Source organism: Pavona decussata, unplaced genomic scaffold (assembly GCF_977016875.1).
Source record: "Pavona decussata unplaced genomic scaffold, jaPavDecu1.1 SCAFFOLD_72, whole genome shotgun sequence".
Classification (NCBI taxonomy): domain Eukaryota; kingdom Metazoa; phylum Cnidaria; class Anthozoa; order Scleractinia; family Agariciidae; genus Pavona; species Pavona decussata.
In genome coordinates, this window is record NW_028145491.1 from 1,590,518 (window position 1) to 1,611,962 (window position 21,445).

Consider the following 21,445-nt stretch of genomic DNA (forward strand, 5'->3'; position numbering starts at 1 on the left):
TCAACTTAGCAATTGGACAAGCTGGGCCAAAAAAGGAATAGCAGAAGATTGTTTGTAACGGATAATGATCCCTGGCAACGAAGAAAGGTGGCTTTAAACGTTCTTAAGCATATAGAAGCAGAACTTTTAGAGATCCTGTACGCTCACCTGATGTGGACTGGATAGAAAATGTCTCTAAGGGCCATGGAATTAAGTATTAGTCAACAAAACTAAGTAAAGCAATACTTATTCTTTAATTTTTCAACGTTCAATTTGAACAAGAGGTAAAATTATTCTACTTCTCTATAAAAGATATGCTCATTTACTCTTGATAGTTCATAACCATAAACGGTCTGTTACTGATGCCTCCAGTACGTACACTGAAGTTCTTCAGTTCAAACATGACATGGAGAGAACATAAACTAAATGAATGCAGTTAAAATAGCAACAGGCATTGTTCAATTAATGGAATTATCTACTTTTCACTAACTTTAAAATAAGGTAAACTAACAATCATACTTTATACATAGCATGCTCTGCTTTGAAAATTACAAAAATCCAAGACAATAGGGCCATTTATACAAGAGAAATTACTCCGCGGATAATAATCCGTGGACTGTTGAGGCCGCGAACTAACCCGTTTATACGAGCGTGGCTTAATAAGACGCGAACTGCTCGTATAAATGGTTTGCGTCTTATTAATCCGCGGATTATGTTACAGCCTCGTTTCTGGGCTGGTTGTCATGACTATATGGCATGTAAACTTCCGGTACAAAATGGCGCGGGTAAGCAAGCGAACAAAGCGCTTGGCTTTGTCCCGTAAAAAGACCCTTTTGTATCTATCAATGTTAAAATTTAAGTTGCCATTTTCCATGAAAGTTTATTTGGCCAAAAAAATTTTGCAAAATTCCAAAAAGAGGAAATGCTACGCAAGAAAAACCTGTACGCGCTCCCGCGTAAGAAGTAAACACTGGAGTGAACGCGATCTGATAGAGATGGATGATAAGGAATTTCAAGCGAATTTCAGGCTGTCTAGACAGGCATTTGAAAAGCTTTCCAAAACTCTCCATCCTTTAATCAGAAAGGAGGAAACTTTCGCTAAGAACACTGTACCCACCGAGCAGAGTGGCCATGACTCTCTACTTCATCGGACAAGGCATGAATTATCGAGCTGTAGCAAACCTGTTCGGTGTTGCGGTTTCAACCGTGTGCGTGATAGTTAAAGAGACTGCCATAGCCATAAAGGACTTACTCGCACCACAATTGATCGCATTTCCTACATCAGAGGCTGACCTCCTATCCTGCTTGCAGTCGTTTGACCAATTTTCCAACTGTGTCGCCAAAATTGATGGGAGCCACATTCACATCAAGCGCCCTAAACAATACCGAACTGACTTTTACAACAGGAAGGGATATTATTCTGTCCTGTTACAAGGCGTCTGTGACGGGCAAGGAAAGTTCATAAGTGTTAGCTGTGGACACCCAGGGTCAATTGATGACTCAAGAATGCTGAGGAGGTCCTCATTTTATCGAAACGTATAAGAGAAAAGGTATGTTTACATTCATCAGTGTAACGCACTGTGTAACGCAAACATCCACTTTCAAGTTTCATCTTCATTCCGCTTATTTCATCAGCGCAGCCTTGTGAAAATACTTTCTTAAATATTTTCTATTCTTGCTTTAGATATCTTAACAAAGTTCGTGGTGATCTGCCCATTGTCTTACTGGGAAATAGCGCCTACCCGCAATTACATGTACCTTGGCTGCTGGTTCCCTTTGCCGGTGTCAATTTAACATTTGGGAGCTCACAAACAACTTTTTACTTAATTTAAATTCTTATATTAAATCTAATAAAGAAATAAAGTGTCTGCTACTGTTATAATGATACTTATGTTTACAGGCTACAGCTTAAAATCAACCAATACTTTTGTAATTTCCCCACGCATTTTACATCAAAAAAAATGGAAAACAAAAAAAGGAACCAAAGAAAATTGGTAAAAGAAAGAAAGAAAAAAAAAGATTATCAAGAGCAGAAAAAAAGAAAAGACAAAAACAAAAAAGGAAAGAGAAAAAGAAACAAGAGCTCAAAGCATTGAAGAAGAAGCTAATCAAAGCAAAACAACTATCAGCACAACAAATTCTAATAACAAAAGAGCTTAATAAAACGTTAAGAGAAATTGACAAAATGTACACAAAACTGTAATTTTTCTTCATTAGCATTTCAGAAATTATAAGTCAGTAAAATAAATCCAAATTCTTGAAAGGAATAGAGCCAGTGTTTTATTATACTGTAATATCTTTTTCCATAGGGCTCAATTATCTTCACTAGTTTTACTAACGTAGTTTAAAAAAATTTCCACTTTTTGCATGGGCTTCAACTTAAAAATTAAAATTTGAAAAAAAAATAATGAAAAACAAGAAAAAGTTCCCTCCATTTTTGAAATCACAGCGGTAGTGCTAATGGGTATTACTATGTAATTCACCATCAATCAAATGCAAAAAGAAAGAAACAATTGTCAATAATTAAAAATGTATACATAACAACTATTGATCAGGTAAACAAAGTAGAGAAACGTTTATTTTAAATTAAATGTATACGTAAATAGCTCATTTTGGAATTAATTTAAACCGTGTAATTGCTCTCTTAGGCTGATCTTTCGGTTATGGGGCTGGGTTAGCTTTCGGTCATGTGGTTTGTTATTTGGGCTGGCATCCGTGTGGTAATTGTCTGATTATTTAGTTGATCTTTCAATGGCCTTAGTGGTTTCGGCCTTGTGTTCACTCCTCTTTCCGTCTGTCTGTCTCTTGCCTTATATCTGTATGGTTCAGTTATCTTCACTAGTGCTATTATTGACACGGTTTTCTGCAAACAAATTAGCTTTTTACATGGGCTTAATCTTAAAAATTAAAAGCTATCTTAAAACATCAGAAGAGCATTCTTCATGTTTTAATATTAAGCTGCAATGCTACAGAGTAGGACTTATTCCTTCTCTATTAATCTGACAAAAGCTACATGTCAATGGGAAGTTCAATTTGTAACAGAAGAGTCCATATATTTGGCTTTTAACTTATGTCTGTGTTACAAAATTGGTCCAAGTATCATGTTTACATCAATGGACATGGGCTCAGAGGAAATACTTACTGAAATTTGGATCTCAACTTTCTATACTTTGTTCTGATTTCGTCGATTGCTCGTTCCTTGTAACCAGCTGCAACCAGCCTAGACTGAAGTAAAATGTACACTTCTTCATTCTATATTGAAACGGAATAGATAAGTGAAAGAGTTTAATGGTCTGATTCAGAAAGACAACAAAAATGAATTGATTAAATTTCGCAAAGCCCAAAACACAGCAAAAATACACTTATCCTCACTTACCCCAGCAGAGGTCACACAGTTGTCGAGTTCCTCTCTCAATTTCGTTTCTTTGCAGATTTGTAAAAGTTCCTTTTCTTCTGAGCAAGACCAAGTATTCCTGGAAGCTTTCGTCTTCTTTTCAGACTTTTCCATTGCAGAACTAGCCGCATAGGCCATTTTTACAAGTGCTCAAGCTGTGATAAAATAGCGTGACCGCGTAAGCGTAAGCAAACGACCTGCTTACACTTGCATACTTGTTTACACTTGCATAGTAAGTGTTTGCGGCTTAATAAGCTGGGAACGACCTGCAAACCCGTTTATACGAGCAGGTTCGCGACTAAAATAAACTGCCGCTTATTTAAGCTGCGCTCAAAACCCTCAGCTTAAAAAAGCCACGGACTATTTAATCCGCGGACTATTAAGACATGAACAGGCCATTTTGTACCATTTATACGGGTCAGTTTGCGGCTTTATAGTCTGCGGATTATTTATCCGCCGGCTATTTGCACTCGTATAAATATCACATATTGCATGACAATCAAAATGGCTTTACATTTCTCGCTGATGTAAACAATCCTGGTGGAAAAACAATGAGTTGCTATGAAATTAACGCTTTTGAGAAGAAAATGCTTTATTGTTATCTATGAATTTCACACCTTTTTTACACTAGGAAAGGGGATTTAGTTAGCTAGCCAACATTTTTTCACCTGTATTACAATACAAACTATCCACCCAATTTAAAGTTATTTTTAGATTAAGGGTGAGAAATGTGGGAAAGTGTATTTAGTGAGTGCATTGTGCATTGGGCTCAGTCTAGTATTTTAGAGGGAAAAAAAGATGGCATTGAAGACATTTGGACCATCTAAAGGCTAACAACGTACAAAAGAACAACACAAACTGGATTTTGTGGAGTAAAATATGTAGCTGAAAAATCTTAACAATGCCTGACGCCTGTGCCTATTTTAAGTAGTAACGCCATCTGCTATGTTTTCAAAGAGAAATTGAGCAAAACAACAACCACAGCGGACTAACTTTCCCTGCTCCTTAACTGGTATTTGAGGCCAAAAGTGGAAAAACTGCAACCTCACTTTTATTTTTTGTGTGGTCAATCGAACCTCCTTTGACTAAAACTGTGGGAATGTCTGAGGTTGCGTAAAAGGGGGTGTCCCTGTTTAATTCTACACCATGGTTACCAAGATTTTTGGGAGCAGGCAAATGGACCGCATCAGCCTCAGGAGAAAGTAACAGATCTGTCCACAATATTATCTTGGGATGCCAACTAAAATCATTGAGATAAATAATCTCAGCAGCCTTTGACCCTTCCATGCAAATGACCCTGTAGCAGGGTTGCAGAAAGCTTTATAAATAACCTTTAGCGGAGAGAAGACAAAGGACTTTCCAAAATTTGTTGGGCTATGAGTCAAAACATTTTGGTATTTCCCCCTACCCTTAGCTAGCATGGTGTGTATTGCACTACAGTATTCTCTTTTCGTTATTCCCTGGCCTGCTAATAACTGCACGGCGGCTGTTTGCCAGTTGCCATCACAAGTTTTTTCTTCTAAGAGCCGAATTTGTGTTTTACCTGCGCAAAGATAAAGGCATTCAGCTTGCGAAAATGCTCTGTACAGTAAATGATAGCCTCATGAATCTCTTTATTTTCCCGGTTTGCTACAAATTGGGCTAGAGAATTTTTGCTTTTCCGATTTTGTTACACAGCCAAACAAACAAATTGCACACACAACATTATCCCATTGGCTTCCACAATTTCACACACATTGTAAACAATGAGATGTTCAGCGGGTTTAGCTCTCCTTTTCTTTGACCTTTCCCCTTGCCTTCTTCTTTCTGGAACTTATTACCCGTTCTGTTCACAGAACAACATCCGAAAGATCTAGATGACTCCTGGAGTGATAAGCAGTGTAGTAGGTGCTGTGCTTACTGCTGAAGTTCACTTGAATACCAAACTTCTAGTCCAGATAGTTCCTAACCTGGAGCCATCGTACTCTCTTTGCAAGTTTAAGGGCCATATGGAAATGATACAAATTCATTTCATTGATGCTTTTACAATCATTGCTATGAGCCTCAATGCAAACTAACCACTTTACAACTCTAATTCCACGGCTGTTTTCTACAACTGCCAAGAAAAAAGTCTGTTGGCAATATGAGATAAACTGACCTCTGCGCAGCATTTTGTAATGATTTCATACTTGCTAGTGCACTCTGTGCACTAACAAAATTCATCATGAACAAGTAATTATTTTGTAATGACAAGGTATACATAATACATTAACACTCCACAATTTTTAGTATTACTTTATTCATAGTAGCATTTTAGATGAATGCACGGCTTGATGGATGAGCATATCTTATTTGTATGTATAAATTGATACCATGTTTAAATAAAGCTGACTGACTAACACTTAGATGGATATCAAATAACATTAATTGTATAACTTGTGATAACGTTTCTTTTCCAAAAAGTGCCATTTAAAGGAAATTTTACTTTTTACGACAATTCCCAACCACATAGAGCACTAGGAACACTGGCGACAACAAAAGGAACTTCTAGTAGTGCCTCATAATACTGAAATAAACTATTTTGCATTACAAAGCTAAATTCAGACAATCATGGCCAAAAATACCCGGGACAGAAAACAAAATAGCATTTTTTATTCTCCATAATTCTCCATTATTGTCCATGTATTCTCCATATTTATAACCAGTCTCCATAATTTTAATTAAGCGGTATTTGCAATTTTTGGAAAGGCCCCCATTCCCCCCAAACAATGTTGATAGGAACTGGAATCACGCGGACTGTAGATAAACACAGCAGCGTAACAATATTGAATTAATTCAAATCGTCCAATTATTTTTGGCCAGGATTGTAGATGTATTTCACTCAGCTTTGGAGTATTCCCTCTCAAATTTAGGCAGAACAGACCTCAAGCTATTGGAAGGTCAATACAAGGCACTTGAATCCTTAGTTGTGGACATCAGAGATACAGTTTGTGGTCTGCCAACCAGCAATGAGAAATCCATGATTTGCCAGCTTCTTTCAAGCGTGTTAGATTTTTAATTATTGCAGCCATGGAAACCAACACAAAGCATCTGTAGTTATTGTAATGTCTCCGTTAAATGCATGGATGAAGGATCAAATATGAAAGCTTCAAGGAAACATCAAAGTCATGAAAGTCTCTGATGACACAGCCGGCATACCAAATTTAAAAGTGCCCTTGCTAATTTATTTGCACATCCAGAGGTACTTGTAGAAAGCTGTAAAACGTTTAGCAAAAAATTAAAATCCAAAATTTATAAGGAACACACCAAAGCCATAGTTGTGGATAAAGCCTACTTAGTAGTCCAACGGTGAGTTGAAACTACTTTATTGCTATTTTTTTTATTTTCTTATCGCAGTGTTGAGAATTAAACGCAAAGAAGATAAGTCTTCTACGGGTTTACAGTTACCTATATACAAGTCCGCCAGAAAGAAATGAATGGCAAAATGTTATGTTGCTGACGCCAAAACCTCAAGAGCATACTTAATTTCCCCCTTCTTCACGTGAAACTATTAAACAAAATTGTTAATCGTAACTGAGTATGAAAGAAAAGTATTTACCGACTGAGACAATTCTGTACTAAGTTACTAGTAACACATTACATAGGTTCATCTGAATTTAAGATCAGTTAAAGGCCTCTCAAAAACCACTTAAGGCAGTAAAAAAATAATTGTTATTTGCGGCGGTTCTAAGAATAGCAGCAAATTTTTTTTGTTTTCACGGTTCCAGTTTATTGACAGCTGTACGGAGACCCAAGTATAAAAGGGCGGGATTTTACTGAGGTGATCATTCTTAAGCTGACATCGCTGCCTGAGTTTCGTTTGTTGATGCTTTTTTCGCCTTTCTCGATTTTTATCACCATAATCTTTTTTAATATTTCTCTTTGGTGCTTTATACCGAACATAGATCCTACAATCCAAGCTGAATTGGAACGGCAACAATCAACAATGCTGGCAAAGCTCTCGTCCATCATGGACAACAAGTCAGAGTCTATAAAGAGACAGCCAGAGGACTCTTCAAACACACAAATAAGCGAACTAAAGAAAATATCCCTCAGTGAACCTCGCAATTTTAAGAAGAAGGGACACGAACAACAGTATAAGCACAACGAACAAGTGAAGTCTACGGTGAACGAGGCCAAGGATGCCATTGTGGCGGGAAAGAACGAGGCATGCATCGTCAAGCTTAACGAAAGTATTGATCTTATTGATTTGTGCCAAAAGCTCATTCTCAAAGCAGACAAATCTGACTATGGCTGGAAAACTGTTGGGGAATACCTCGATGACGAGCTTGCTGACGATGATCAGGACACCAAGATAATGAAGAAAGCAGAAAAAGAAACTCAACGGAAAATAGCTGAATCTTGTCCCGCCAAAGCCATGAAGGCTCGCCTCTGGTTCAGGAATCCTAGATCACTAGGAAACACAATTGCAAATTCATCGCTGTCTCCCAGCCCTTTCTCTCTATCCACAGGAAGCTATTCTCCCCGTTTTTCTTCTTCCACGGAGGGTCCAAAAAGTATAGGTTCACTTCCATTTTCAAGTAGGATGGCTCCAAAATGAGGCACATGCTTTAGGTGCGGTAAACTAAGTCATTGGCAGAATGAATGTCCTCTGTTGGTGGTTGCCGAAGTACAACAAGGAAAGAAGTGCTAATTTTTATGATTTATATGATGTAGAATCCATGTCAGGGAATTCCGAATTTTCAGAGTCTTTAGATGATCCCATATATACCTGTATTTTTACAACACCCACAAAGGGAGATTTTTCGGAGCTGAAATGTTGTAAAGATAGTGTTCGCGGGAGGTTAAAATCTCATTTTTCAGCACGGAAGGAAATAGGGTCCTCTAGCTCCACACTGTGTTATTAAAGAGGGCTATGAATTACCACTACTTACTATTCCCGAGTCATGCATTTTGGTGAATAACAAATCCACCATAGACAATGCTTGTTTTGTCACCAAGGCTCTAGAGGATCTCATAGCTGCCAATTGTATTTCAATTGTCCACAGTCAACCATTGGTAGTCAACCCTTTAACTGTGTCCGTACGGACCGAGGGGAAGAAATGCCTTGTACTCAATTTAAGACACATAAACCCTCATCTTTTCAAGTACAAATTCAAATGCAAATACATCAGTACTGCTCAACAACTGTTAGGGGAAGGATATTACCTGTATACATTCGATACAGCCATAGGACCTACCTTGGGTTCCAATGGCCATATCAGGGCAAACCAACTTATTTTGTTTTTTACGTACTACCATTTCGCATGTCTACCAGACCTTTTGTATTCACAAAGGTGTTGAAACCAGCGATTAATTATTGGAGAAGCGCAGGCAGGAGAATTTGCATTTTTTTGGTTGACGGCCTAGGTGGAAATTCTTGCATGAAGTCTGCCTGCACAAATGCCATAGCAGTAAGAGCAGATCTTGCCAAATTAGGCTTCCGTTTAAGTGTAGACTGTGTTTGGGAACCATCCTTTATTCAGACCTCGTTAGTACATGTTCTTAATATGTCTGAAAATCACCAGAAAATCACCAGGGTGTCCAATCTCAGGGAATCCATTTCATCCATTCTCACAAACCCCAACAAGGTTAGAGCCAGAAGCTTACCCGAAGTCACAGGTCGCATAATATCTATGCACAAAGCAATTGGTTCCACTGTGTATTTGTACACTAGGCAAATGGACCTTGCCATAGAAACTAGGGCCTCTTGGGATTCTTTCATTTCCTGCTCCCCAAGGGTGATAAATGAGCTACAGTTTTGGCACAATAGAGACATTTGGTACCAGGCTTTTCAGCAAAAACCTCAGACCGCGAACGGCTAGAGATCACGTGACAAGGTTCTGACGTTACATTTGCGGTTTTTATCGTGCGTTTTCAATGTGGAGAGGTAAGTTTTCACGTAAGTCATTTACCTCAGCGATTTAAGTCGTACTTTTCAAATTTTTGAAATGTAAAAATGTCAGATTTGAATGTAGCAAGTCTTTATGTTGATGTTTAGGTGTAAACTAACGCGAAAGAACAAACGTGCATCTTTCTATTACTGTATGAAAAACAGCACTACTGCTGTTCGCAAATTCAATATGGCGGCCACTTCTAGTGATCGAAAGTGAAACGTGTTTTTGTAGTATTTTGCTCTTGGTGGGTTTCTCTGCGCTGAGAAATATCTTTTTTCATACTCAGTGTGATCTTACTCAGGTTTTGGTAGATTGCCAAGCTATTCTTTGATAAGAGACATGTTCTTTTCTAAAGTAGAACCTAATTAAACTATTCTCGCATTTCTTAACCAGTGAATTTAATTGATTACTTTATCAGAATTCAATTAATACTGTTTATCACGTCATGAGTTGAAATGATTGACAACCTTGTTAAATAATAATGGTTGTAACCTTTAATGTTTCTTTTTAATTTCTTTTATTTGTTTTACTAAATTAGTTAATATTTTAAGTTGCTTTTGCAACACTGTAATATGCTGGTTATTGCCATGCATATAAAGCTTATTGTTCTGAATATACTTTGATGAGCGTCAATACCTTAGGAGGAGGTGCCATTTGATAAGGCTTATAGCTTTGAAATTAAACAGTATGGCACCCTTTCGCTGGCCAGAAACTTACCACGACCTTGCACTGGCGAAAAAGGTGGCTCGGTGCATGCCTGAAAAATCACAGGAAGGGGAAGAAATAGCAAAACGACTCAGTGAGGTTTTTTCCACGGAGAGAAAACAAGTGGAACTTAAAGGGAGAGGTTGCAGAGAGAGAATGGACAGATTACTAGAAAGATACAAAACTGAGGATGCTAAGGCTTTAAAGAGGTACGTATAAACAGTCAAATCACTGCACGTTAGGATTTCTTATATTTACACTCATATTGTATTTAATCTTTAAGATCAGGCACAGAGGAAGAGTTCCGAGTTGCACCAGCTCTGCGAAGACATCATAGCATTTAGGAGGGACTTTGCTGAGATTAAAAGGATGTTGATTCTCAACAGAGCAGGTAAATTTGATGTCCCTGAAGATGAGAGGAGAAGAATGACATTTGCCCCAGACATCGCAAGAACCTTACAACAGACCGGATCACCCGAAAATGGGCTATGTGTTGCCACCCAAGTCATAAGGGACAACGAAAGGGTAATACACAAACCCGACGAGTAAATGCCAAGATGTCACAAGGCATTTTTGAGCTGCATAACTCTGTTGTTCCCATCGGTTCAGGTTCGTTCTACGTTAACTAACTGACTGCATACTAGACTCATTTAAAAACTTGTATTCCTACTGCTAGCTCTACTGAAGTCAGTGAAGGAAATAGTAGACCGCCAGCGAGAGGGAATGGCTAAGACAAGAGTGCAGGGCTGGAAACTAGGAATCGAATTGTTGTAAATTTGCCTAAGAGACATCTCACAGAAGCAGAAGGATCACTTTTATCGAAGGGACTAAAGTTTTGCCCAACTCCGGAAAGGATTGATGTTTATTATGTCAGAAGGGATATAAGAGATTACATCAGGCGAATATCATTATCAAACAAGCTGATAAAGGTTCTGCGGTAGTGGTCATGGACAGGGAGGCCTATATAAATGAGGCTATGGGTCAGTTAAATGATTCAGAAGTGTACATGTTATTGGACGGTGATCGTACTAAGAACATAGTGAAAAAGATAAATGAAAAGATACGTGAGAGTTGGGAGAAAGGGAATATTGACGAGAAAACAAAGGATTATTTGATGGTGTCAGAGGATGTGAAGCCTGGTAGGTTCTACCTATTTCCGAAAATACATAAACAGGGATCCGTGCAGACCAGTTATCTCAGGATGCGGTACCCTCACCGAGAAGATCTCTGCATTTGTAGATCAAAAGGTGCGACCTTTAGTACCGGCGATTAAATCATACATCAAGGATACTAATGACTTTTTACACAAGTAAGGAGAACTTGGAGAACTACCAGAGGGGGCTATATTATGTACAATAGATCTTGCTGGGCTATACCCTCACATACCACACAAAGAAGGCTTGGAGGCTTTAAAAAAGGCACTTGATAATTCGGACGGTCAGAGTGGGAAGGATCTCTGAATGAAGATGTACTATCGTTTGCGGAGCTGCTGCTAAACAGTAATAACTTTGAGTTTAATGGGAGACATTATCTTCAAAAACAGGGAACAGCGATTGGGATGAGGATGGCTCCTTCATATGTGAACATTTTTATGGACACGTTGGAGAGACATTTGTTTCGGAATGCAGAGGTCAAACCGCGTATTTGGTGGCAGTACACTGATGATATTTTTATTGATTGGACCAAGGGAGAGGAGAAGTTAAATGAATTCATTGATTATATCAACAATGCACACGACACGATTAAGTTCAGCTATAAATGGTCGCAGCACGAGATTGAGTTTCTAGATGTCAAGGTGCTGAAAGAGTCGGGGGTGTTGGAGATGGATGTGTTTATCAAGCCGACCGACAGTCACCAATATTTACATCATAGCTCCTGTCATCCGGGTACGTGTAAGAGAGGTATTCCATTTGCCCAGGTGATGCAACTACGTAGGATTTGCTTAAAATCTTGTTTTTTTAAAAAGAGAGCAGAGGACCTGGTGGAGTTTTTAACGGACAGGGGCTATAAGAGAGCCTACTTTGAGTCAAGTCGATAAAGTAAAAAGAATGACCGGGGCTGAAGTTTTGAGTAAAAGCATCCAACCACGCTCTACAAAGACGCCTTTTATGGTAACAGAACATCCTCGCTTGCCAGACATCGGCAAAATACTCCGAGAACTTCACCCCATACTGGAGTCATCAGAGAGATGTGAGAACGCTATCGATGGTGTTCCCTTGTGGCGTTTAGGAAACCGAAGAGCCTGGGGGACTATCTGGTCCACGCAAAGGTAGACAGTCGGGGCCCTAGGGATACATTATTGGGAACTGTCAAATGTTCATCGAGAAGATGCGAGGTTTGTCGTTACTTGGAGGAGAACAGTAAGTTTAAGGGATCACATGAAGATAGGAAATATTCGATTAATTACCACTTTGATTGTAACTCTAGCAATGTGGTTTATCTCATCACTTGCCAGAAATGTTCCTTGCAATATGTGGGCTCCACAGTGACAAAGTTTAGATTACGGTTTAATAACAACAAGTCTCGAATCAGACGCCACGAGAGGATGGGACCGGCTGAGAAAGAAATAGATGACGTATTGTCTCAACATTTCTAGAGCGAGGGGCACAGTGGACTCAGTGACATGAGAATTCAATTAATTGACTGCGTGAATGGTGGAGAACAGCTGAGAGAAAAAGAGGGTCAATGGGCCTATAGACTAAACACTCTGGATCCACATGGACTTAATGACAATGATTTTTTCTTTATACAGAATAAGCACTCTAGGCGTACGTGAAGTGTTGTTGAATAAAGTAGCGTGCATGTCGGAGAGTTAATAGGTTTTAGGAATGCGTGTGCGGCTGTAAAATTTAAAACTTGTAAAAATAGTATGGCATGTGCAGGGCAACTAAAATCTACCCTGATAAAGACTCCTGTACCGGGTCGAAATATATATTTGTCTTCATTTGTGATTTTTTTATATTTGTTATGAGGATTTATGTTTTATATAAACTAATTGTAAAGATCAAGAAACCAACTTCAATTAGGTCTTCAACTGTATTTGCTCTACGTTTTGGCCGTTGCGGCCTAACTCAGGAGCGCACACTAGTTTGACAATAACGGTAACGGTTAGGTTAATATGAATTCAAATCATGCACTTACAATAAACGGTTAACTATGATGAAATAGTGATAACGTGACAAGTTCAAATAGATTAAAGGCACGCGCGCGCCTGTAAATTAACAAAAAATCAACAGTAACAAAAATCTGCAGATTCATTTTACCCACAGACACAAGCAACGTCAAGTTGATTCTAATACACAACCTGGATTCTGGCCTTGTAGCAATGACTCCAGATGTGCCTGTTGTAAGACCTATGGTTTCTTTACGCAAAACATCGTAAGCACTACTACCGGAGAAAGAGTATCAATTAGGGAGAACACAACGTGTTGAATCGTTGTGTTATGTAGAGTTTTGGGCTCAGTTCAGTCGATCAGTGTGTTGTTGAAATTGTCTGCTTGAGCCTGGCCGTGTTCTTAACTGTACTATCGCTCTTACGTAGGCATACAAGAAAGAACAAAGAAAGGCCAAAGGACAGGGGAAGAGCAAGGTTTTTATTGTTAATTTTCACTTTCTCTTATGATAAATATAATTTAGAAAAACTTAGAGGAGATAATTCATTGATCTCCCAGGTGCGATAATCGCCAATATTTTGACTGTAATTTTATGCATTCTCGATGCTGTCAGTGCTAACCAGTTATGTCTGATGCAAAACACAGTTTATTCGAACACTGTTTCAGATCTTCGCATTTTCAGGACGCTTTCATGACCAGACCTTGAAAATGCATTGAGGAAGGTGCAGTTTTACGTCGATTCAAGTGTTTCAGAAACCATCTGTAAAAAGTAAGAGGTTGCGAGGCTGACCATTGACACCATTGAAATACGTTTACACGGCCAGTGAAATGGTATCACTTTAAAAGCGCTCTTCACTTTAGGCAGCGTTTCCGAGTTTTGAAAACGACCTGTCGATGATGTCGAGACCTAGTTTCAATATCGGCCTGATTGGTTCATCGGTGCTGAGTGACCAAAAGGAACAAAAAGGAATAATGTTTAAGGTTACTTCCATGTTTCGCGAGTGCCTTCAGGGAAATCTAGCGTGAACGCGCTGCTTTCGATAAAACCACGGAAAACTATATATCACTGTAAAGCTGATAAATTGAAGTTTGCGAAAATATCAATGTTTTTTATTTTGTTGGATACATAAGCGCTCAGAGGCCTGCAAACTCAATACTAGCGACGTGCATTTAACTGAATTACCCACTCTCACGTAAAGGCGCACAACCAAACAGACTGCACAATATCAATCAGGAGATAATAGGCTAACAAAGTGTGTCAGGCTTTTTCTTTATTCCTATTGGTTTGTGAGAAAACCCATCTTGAAGATGGACAATGGAAAATTTTTGTAGTCCCGTCAGATGTTAACACGTCACGGGAAAAATATTTTGAATTTCGTAAAAGCCTGACACACTTTGATGCCTTAATAACTGATGACCATTTTGGCCAAATTTCGTTGAAATCTGGCAAATCTACATACCCTATTAATTCATTTAAAGATGGGGAATTCGCGCAAAAACAAAAGCCGTGTTTTTGGCCTCGAAACATTTTCCGAGTTTTCGCACCTCGTTAAAATTTTTGTCAACGCGCTCACGCCGCTGGCCAATCAAACACAAAGAAGCATTCCCTGGGGAGTTCTGTAAGCATTTAGTGTTACTGTAATATTATATTCACCACTATCAGTACACGAGGCTGCGTGCTGAGCTTTGCTGCTTATTTTCAGCCGGTCAACAACAGCGAAAGTGGCTGGATTGTTGCCGGCATCTTCGATTTCGGACTCCGAACTGATGTTCGACTCTCCACTATCCGATTTCTCGTCCTTGAATTTCTCTACTGCCGAGGCAGTTATAGAAAATCTGACTGGTTGTACCAAGAACCCTTGTGGCTCTCTGCCAGCTGAAGTTTTTTGGTTTCGTCAAATGATTTTTTGTCCTTCTTTGGGCCCGGTTTTTTCTTAACTGTCACCCAAGGTGACTTTTCTAGTTTCGCTTTCTTCATAACAACCTTTTACGCAATGCTTGAATCCAAAAAGGAACGCTGTGTCACAGGAAAATTTTACATACAACGCCGTGACCTTGCAATGAACACGATGTAAAAATATGCAAATTTGCCAGTAATTCAAGATCACGGGTAAATTTTGCCGCGTAATATCTCAACACAGCCCGCATAAATTGGATTATGGCACCTTCGCTCGCTCACCGCTTTTCTTACAAACCTTTGTTTTTTAGACAGCTTGCGTTCTTTTTAAGATTTCTAACGGCTGTTTTCACGAAACTTTGCATCCCTTTCTTGTTTTAACAATTATCTAAAAAAAATTATTTGAGAAAAATTCGACCTTTCTTCCCCATAAGTAACCTTAACGGCGTCAAAAGAGATATGGCTCTAGACGTTTAACATTGTTTTCAAATGTCGCTCTGTCTAAACCAAACCTGAGCGAAAGAGGACTCTTACTAAATATTTTCCCATTGTTTTTTTAATGTTATTTGGAATTATCATTACTAATATTGCACTGCAAAAGCGTGTTGCTGAGTCGTATGCAGGGTGCCAGAGCGTAACCGGAAGTACGGTTAATATTTCACTTCCCTGGTAAATCATTAGTTTTTTCATTTGATACGGTTCTAATAATTTTTTTTCTTGACCTTTCTTGGACTGAACACAGGCCAAAAGACCAATCGCCGTCTCCATAGAGTGAATCGAGTTATTGTCAAAGACCCTCACGCTCGCCAAGCGAACACAGAGCAAGGTCTGTTGTAAATAAAAACGTCTTAAATGAGGAGGGGAGAGATGCTCAACGTATTTTAACGCTTTTTTTGAAGATTACCTGATCCAAAAAGTCACATTCATCAATTTTATGTCGATTCATTGCATTGAAGAAAACATGTACGACCTGAACGATCTGCTTCTCCGGATTGTTCACCAATGCCACAAAGATCAAGGTAGGCTGACATTTTTTAGTACTAATTTTAGTATTAAGAATTCGAAAGACTTTTGTTGCATGGTAGAGAATAGCTGCCAGAAATAATTACATATTAAATCAATTTTTATAGGCTCTATTGTTTGCCATGTATTTCGCATCTAGTCTCGAAATAGCAATAACAAGTTTTGTGGTTTCTTGCAGAATGCCTGGAAAAAGAAAATCTCCATCTCCAAGTTACTTGCGAGTGCGATCTCAGTCACCAGCTTCACATAAGTTGAGGCAGGTTTTCACAGATTTTTAACTCTATTTCCAGTTCCATTTATTTAATTGAGTGGCAAGATATTCCACACGTCAGGTGTAGTTTGCTGTTTCCTAAAAGATGGCAGGGTGGATAGGGAAAGTGTGGTGCCTGTTACATTATCCTTCGAAAATTCTCCTTAACTAATTTCATGTCGATTTATTGCATCAAATTACAGGATATATGCAGCACCTGGACGATCTGCTTCTCCGGATAGTTTGCCAGTGGCACAAAGATCAAGGTAGGCTGATCCTTTTTTTTTTATAAGATTTAATTTCATGTTGTAGCGGAGAGAATTACTGGCGCCAGAATTTTTTGACACTTTAAATCAATTTTTGTAGGCTCTATTGATGGCCATGTATTTTGCATCTAGTCTCGACATAGCGATAACAAGGTTTGTGTTTTCTTGCAGAGTGCATGGAAAAAGTAAATCTCCATCACCAAGTTACTCGCGAGTGCGATCACCAGCTTCACATAAGTCGAAGTAGGTTTACGTCAATTTTTCAATCTATTTTTTCTTTCATGTTTTCTAATCGAGTCCCAGGATATTTCACACGTCAAGTGTAGTTTGCTAAAAGAAGAGAGGGTGGGTAGGGAGAGAGTGGTGCCTGTTACATTATCCTTTGAAAAGTCTTGTTAATTAATTTTATGTCGATTTATTGCATAGAATTACAGGAAATATGCACGACCTGGACGATCTGCTTCTCCGGATTGTTCACCAGTGTCACGTAGATCAAGGTAGGCTGATACTTTTTTCTATTAGCTTTAATTTTAGTACTAAGAATTATGTTGCAGCAGAGATGTTAATTTTTTTCCCATTTACCGACTCGCAGGCTAATTATTATGTGTTAGCTGTGGGTTCTTGAAGGCGGGAGAGAGAGTAGAGTAAGAGTGTGGTAGACTATTCGTCTACTTGTAGTATTCAAACACAAAAATAATACGTTTTTATAGACAAGACAATAGTACCCTTGATACGGTTCACAGTGTGCGATAAGTACAGACTGTAAACTTGCAGACTACACTTCAGTCAGCTTAAGTAGCACTCCTCTTAGCCTAAATAAATAACACTCTGCTAAGGCTTAGGTTAGCCTGTTTATGTAATGATAACGTAGTATATAATCTGCAAGTCTGCGTTTGTTGCTCATCGCCGTTGATATAACGTTTGTTTCCCACAGATTTCATAACCGAACTTCTCGATCTGCATCTCTATCACCCTCCCCATCTTCATCTCCATCACAATTGGAACAAGGATATCAAGAATCGAGGTAATGTAGGCTAATTATTAAATGATTAAATAGCTTAATCTTAATCAAAGGCCATGTCATGGCTATACGTGGCCTCGCCCGCATGCATTTTTACAATAGCACTTCCATCTCGATCCATTTCCTTTACAGATTGACGGCTCCTTTGAGTTACAGCAGATCCATCCCCGTTTGACCACATTCTACTAGCAGGCAACAAACTCGATATTCATTTATTAAACAACATGGTGAGAAATTTTGTGTGTGCTATTGAAATGTTATTGATTTCAATTCTTTAATCTTCGTTTTGTACGTACAAAGTGCACGATTCACATATTGTGTCCTGGATTTTAAGCAACAACGAATTTGTATTCGACTTGTATTAAGTAACATAAGGTAACAAAAGTAAACAAGTGCAAGGCATCCAATTCGATTTAATTGACAAACAAAATAAAGCCATTTTACGGCGAGGAAATGTTTTAAGCTATGACATTTTCTTTTCACCTAAGCCTTGCCAACTGTCTCAAGAGGAAGTTCCAAACAGCCGGTACACGTACAAACTAAATCCTCTGCATTGTCGCCGACACCAGCGTATTGTAGAGAACCAGGTATAATAGCTCTCCACTATGCCTAGTTTCAAGTAAATCCCAGTAAAGTAATTTCTTCGTTTGGAGGGAATTAACAACATTCTAAGCAGGCATTGATCTATGTACTTGACCACGCTTAATTCACGCAACGCATGAAGATTCTAGTTTTGGCCTAATCCGTATAGTATGATATTTTACGGCATCACCAAATAACTAAAACAATCCCCCTCACAGCCTGAAATTTTTTTTTCAGGTTTCCACAGTGTTAGACCGCATTTGCATTCATCACCCTATTTAACTAGAGCAATGTTTGCGTAACCTTGCTGGCTTTGTATGTCCCTTCTATCGATTGTCCTAAAATAAACCAAAGTAATAGCATCTGGCCAAACACAACCACTTCAGCCCAATATTTCAGCGTATTTAATTGAGATGTCGTATTAGGAATAGATGCAAGTTCTCGTATTAAAAATATTTCATGATGATGATTTTATTTATTTGATAGTTTTCTTTTCAATCGATTTGCAACGTAGTTCTATGATATATGAAAAACGTAATGATTGGAACTTTTCTAATGAGTATCATTGATCTCCACATTCATCTTCATATTCAAATTTTACTCTGTGCAGCATTTGAAGCAGATATTCCGGCAGCTTTAAGAATAAAGCTTTTCATAAACCCACCAGACGAGAGTGGAAACTTCTCGCTTAAGCAGAAAAGACTCTGGCATTTCTAGCCAAAAGGTATTGACCAAACTTCTTTGGTATCAACATTAAAAGAATTTCAACGTTACTTCAACACTACAAATTGTCTGGAAGTATCGTACTTTGACGGGGAGGAAGAAATGCTGATTCCGAAAGACGAAGATTTGAAAGAAGCATCTCGATATTTCGTACAGTGTTAACGGCAGTATGAGAATTATCAAGCCTTCATGAAGATTTATCTCACAGAGAAGCTTCAACAGAATGCACACTCGCGAATCATTAAGTTGCCAGAGGCTGATACAAGGCCCGTCGAAGGGCTTTACAAAAAGCTGACAGCCACTCCTTCAAGAAGAGTCGTCTCTGAAACCACTGTGACATCTAGTAATGACGAGAAGCTTGAGCACATGAAAGTTCAAATAACCAAAGAGTACAATGTACAAGATATTCAAGCTGAGGTCATCGACAAATCATCTATTAAGTGCGCCAGTTGTAAAGTTGTCGTTAAGCTAGGAAAGCCATACAATATTCACAACTTTAAGAAACATTGTCAAACGTGCCAAAAAGTACATTCAAAAGGGACACAGTCCATCTCTACTCTTTTCCTGGCTATGACTGCTGTAGCTGAGGAGCTACGTTCTAAAGCAGAGGCAATGACTGTAGAGTGCCAAAAGCTGAAGGACAAAGGTTTTGTGTTAGATACTCTACTGAAAGCCCTACAAAAAGCTGCCGAGAAACGTTGCTCTCTTGATGCTGTCGCAGCAGACAAACAAGGTCTCTGTTTAGAAGCTGTAGCGATAAAAACACACCCGCTTTTTCTCTGCTTCATCAACCTTTGTGATGCGGGAAGGGTGGCGGTAGACAGCGAACCGGAAGTTGACGAAAACAATGTTAATAGTGAATATGATGAAGATGATGCATCAGAAGAAGGAAGTCTTTTATGACTAGACAGGAGTCTCACAGATAACAGAACAGAACACAACACAACAGAACAAAAGAACAGAAATGTACTTAGCCCTTGAGAAACTTGAAGAAGCTGCAGCAATGTTTGCTTTCCTTACAACTTCTGGGATTTTACCAAAACATCATGTCTTCTATGAACAAGTGCATTCGTTTTGTTCAAGTGCAGTGGGACTTGTTGATGAGCACGTTCTGTCGAGCATTTACCCAACTCTAAGTCGCTTCCAGAAAGCGATACAATTCAATTGCAAACCCATGGCCTCATACCTTCTTTCAGGCCATGGGAAACACAGATGTGGCAGGACTTGTCATCAGACTCCTCAAGAATACGTTGACAACCATAACCTTAGCTTTGTTCACCCGCACAAAATAATCAGGAACTCGCCTCCGGGACACTTAACCAGTGGAGTAATTAAAGAAGATGTTGAAATTTCTATTCAAATGTGTGTGGAGAACGACGCTCTTTCAATTAAGAATGTAAAAATGCGTGGGTATCTTTGCCGCTTGTCTACCTGCACTGGAATATTCACCACCAACCCGAACTGTCGTCGGGCTTGTCAAACCAAAACATCTTAAGTACGAAGATGTTTCAGAGCTCTGTGAGTCATCGGACAATCAAATCTTAGAACTTCTTCAGACACACGAATTTGTCACACAAGCTAGAGAAGTCTGAGTAGCCTCCTTAGATGACAAGGTTAATTTTCCCATCGGCGTGTTTTATTGTGGAAACAAGGGTGGTGCAAAGTACATAGAAGAATTGTACCATAAGATACTTGACGTGGCACAGAAGTGTTCCAGCTGCTTACCAACAAATACGCAGTGCACATTTTATTGCGATGATTGCTTCAGCAAAAAACTAGTTTGCGATAGATGCTCCACAGCTGGGTATACTAACTGGCACCCTCTTCTTTGCCCTTGTAGCTTGTGTATAAGAAAGAATCAAGTTTGTAGAAGGCTGTTGCCATTGATTTGGTGTACAGATTGCGACCCGAAACAGGAAAGCTTTATGATTAATATACTTACTGACAAAGAGAAGTACCCTTACCAATTCCCCATCCCAGACTGCCCTCATAACATCAAATCAGTCAGATCTGCCGAGTTTTGGTACTGGATTGACATTAATGGCTACCTTGTAAACGTGAGACTGCTTTTGCTTCTGCGTAGGGAAAACGAGGAGATGAAGAAAAGTGTTTCATTGAAGGCACTTTGCAACAAAGATCGAATGGACGTGGAAACAGCTGTTGACATTCATAGAGAAAAGGTCCGAAATGCCTGAAACTTTAGCCTTGAATTTCTCCAAGAATTATTGATCATTTGAGAAGCCATATCAAACACTCGAGAGCGTGTTTCATCAGATATCCAAACACCTCAAAGTCCTTTAAAAAAACTTGGCTGCGCCTCGTTTTTTCAAACTACTTCTCAGTGTTTGGATATCTGATGAAACACTTTTCCTTGTGTTTGATATATTACTTCTTAGACTGTGTAGAGCAGTAGCCCCAACATGAAAAAACACCAAGTCAGTTAATTGCAACAACTGCCACAACCAACACAATGCTTCTGTGAAAGAAATGCCTTGGATCTTACATGCAACTTTGGAAAAAGAATCTGTGCAAACATCCAATCCAGGCGCGAGGTAAGTTATTTTCTGAAATATCTAC

At 39.0% G+C, this 21,445-nt stretch overlaps 2 protein-coding genes and 1 pseudogene across 2 annotated transcripts; 2 read left to right on the plus strand and 1 right to left on the minus strand.

Annotated features, from left to right (window-relative positions):
* Positions 1 to 1,275: 1,275 nt before the first annotated feature.
* LOC146476886 (uncharacterized) lies at positions 1,276 to 3,519 on the minus strand. Its single transcript, XM_085114017.1, has 3 exons — positions 3,356 to 3,519; positions 3,122 to 3,231; positions 1,276 to 1,354 (listed from the first exon to the last, which is right to left on the minus strand). Exons 1-3 carry the CDS (start codon positions 3,509 to 3,511, stop codon positions 1,276 to 1,278), a joined length of 345 nt encoding a protein of 114 aa, XP_084970143.1. The 5' UTR covers positions 3,512 to 3,519.
* A 1,710-nt stretch (positions 3,520 to 5,229) lies between these two features.
* LOC146476887 (uncharacterized) lies at positions 5,230 to 9,216 on the plus strand (annotated as a pseudogene).
* Positions 9,217 to 13,538: 4,322 nt separating this feature from the next.
* Positions 13,539 to 19,231, plus strand: LOC146476888 (uncharacterized). The gene is made up of 10 exons (XM_085114016.1): positions 13,539 to 13,582; positions 15,746 to 15,829; positions 15,960 to 16,022; positions 16,480 to 16,542; positions 16,714 to 16,785; positions 16,977 to 17,039; positions 17,477 to 17,566; positions 17,696 to 17,790; positions 18,052 to 18,150; positions 18,756 to 19,231. Exons 3-8 carry the CDS (start codon positions 15,965 to 15,967, stop codon positions 17,698 to 17,700), a joined length of 351 nt encoding a protein of 116 aa, XP_084970142.1. The 5' UTR covers positions 13,539 to 13,582; positions 15,746 to 15,829; positions 15,960 to 15,964; the 3' UTR covers positions 17,701 to 17,790; positions 18,052 to 18,150; positions 18,756 to 19,231.
* The last annotated feature ends 2,214 nt before the right edge of the window (positions 19,232 to 21,445 follow it).

What these genes read in the sequence shown, in the direction of transcription:
- LOC146476886 (XM_085114017.1), bottom strand. Translation starts at nt 3,511, where the DNA reads ATGGCCTATGCGGCTAGTTCTGCAATGGAAAAGTCTGAAAAGAAGACG. An exon ending in ACTGTGTGACCTCTGCTGGG is followed by an intron (nt 3,232 to 3,355) that starts GTAAGTGAGGAT and finishes GTTTCAATATAG; the next exon opens with AATGAAGAAGTGTACATTTT. An exon ending in AAGTTGAGATCCAAATTTCA is followed by an intron (nt 1,355 to 3,121) that starts GTAAGTATTTCC and finishes GGTATTGTTTAG; the next exon opens with GGCGCTTGATGTGAATGTGG.
- LOC146476888 (XM_085114016.1), top strand. Translation starts at nt 15,965, where the DNA reads ATGTACGACCTGAACGATCTGCTTCTCCGGATTGTTCACCAATGCCAC. An exon ending in CCAATGCCACAAAGATCAAG is followed by an intron (nt 16,023 to 16,479) that starts GTAGGCTGACAT and finishes ATCAAATTACAG; the next exon opens with GATATATGCAGCACCTGGAC. An exon ending in CCAGTGTCACGTAGATCAAG is followed by an intron (nt 17,040 to 17,476) that starts GTAGGCTGATAC and finishes TGTTTCCCACAG; the next exon opens with ATTTCATAACCGAACTTCTC.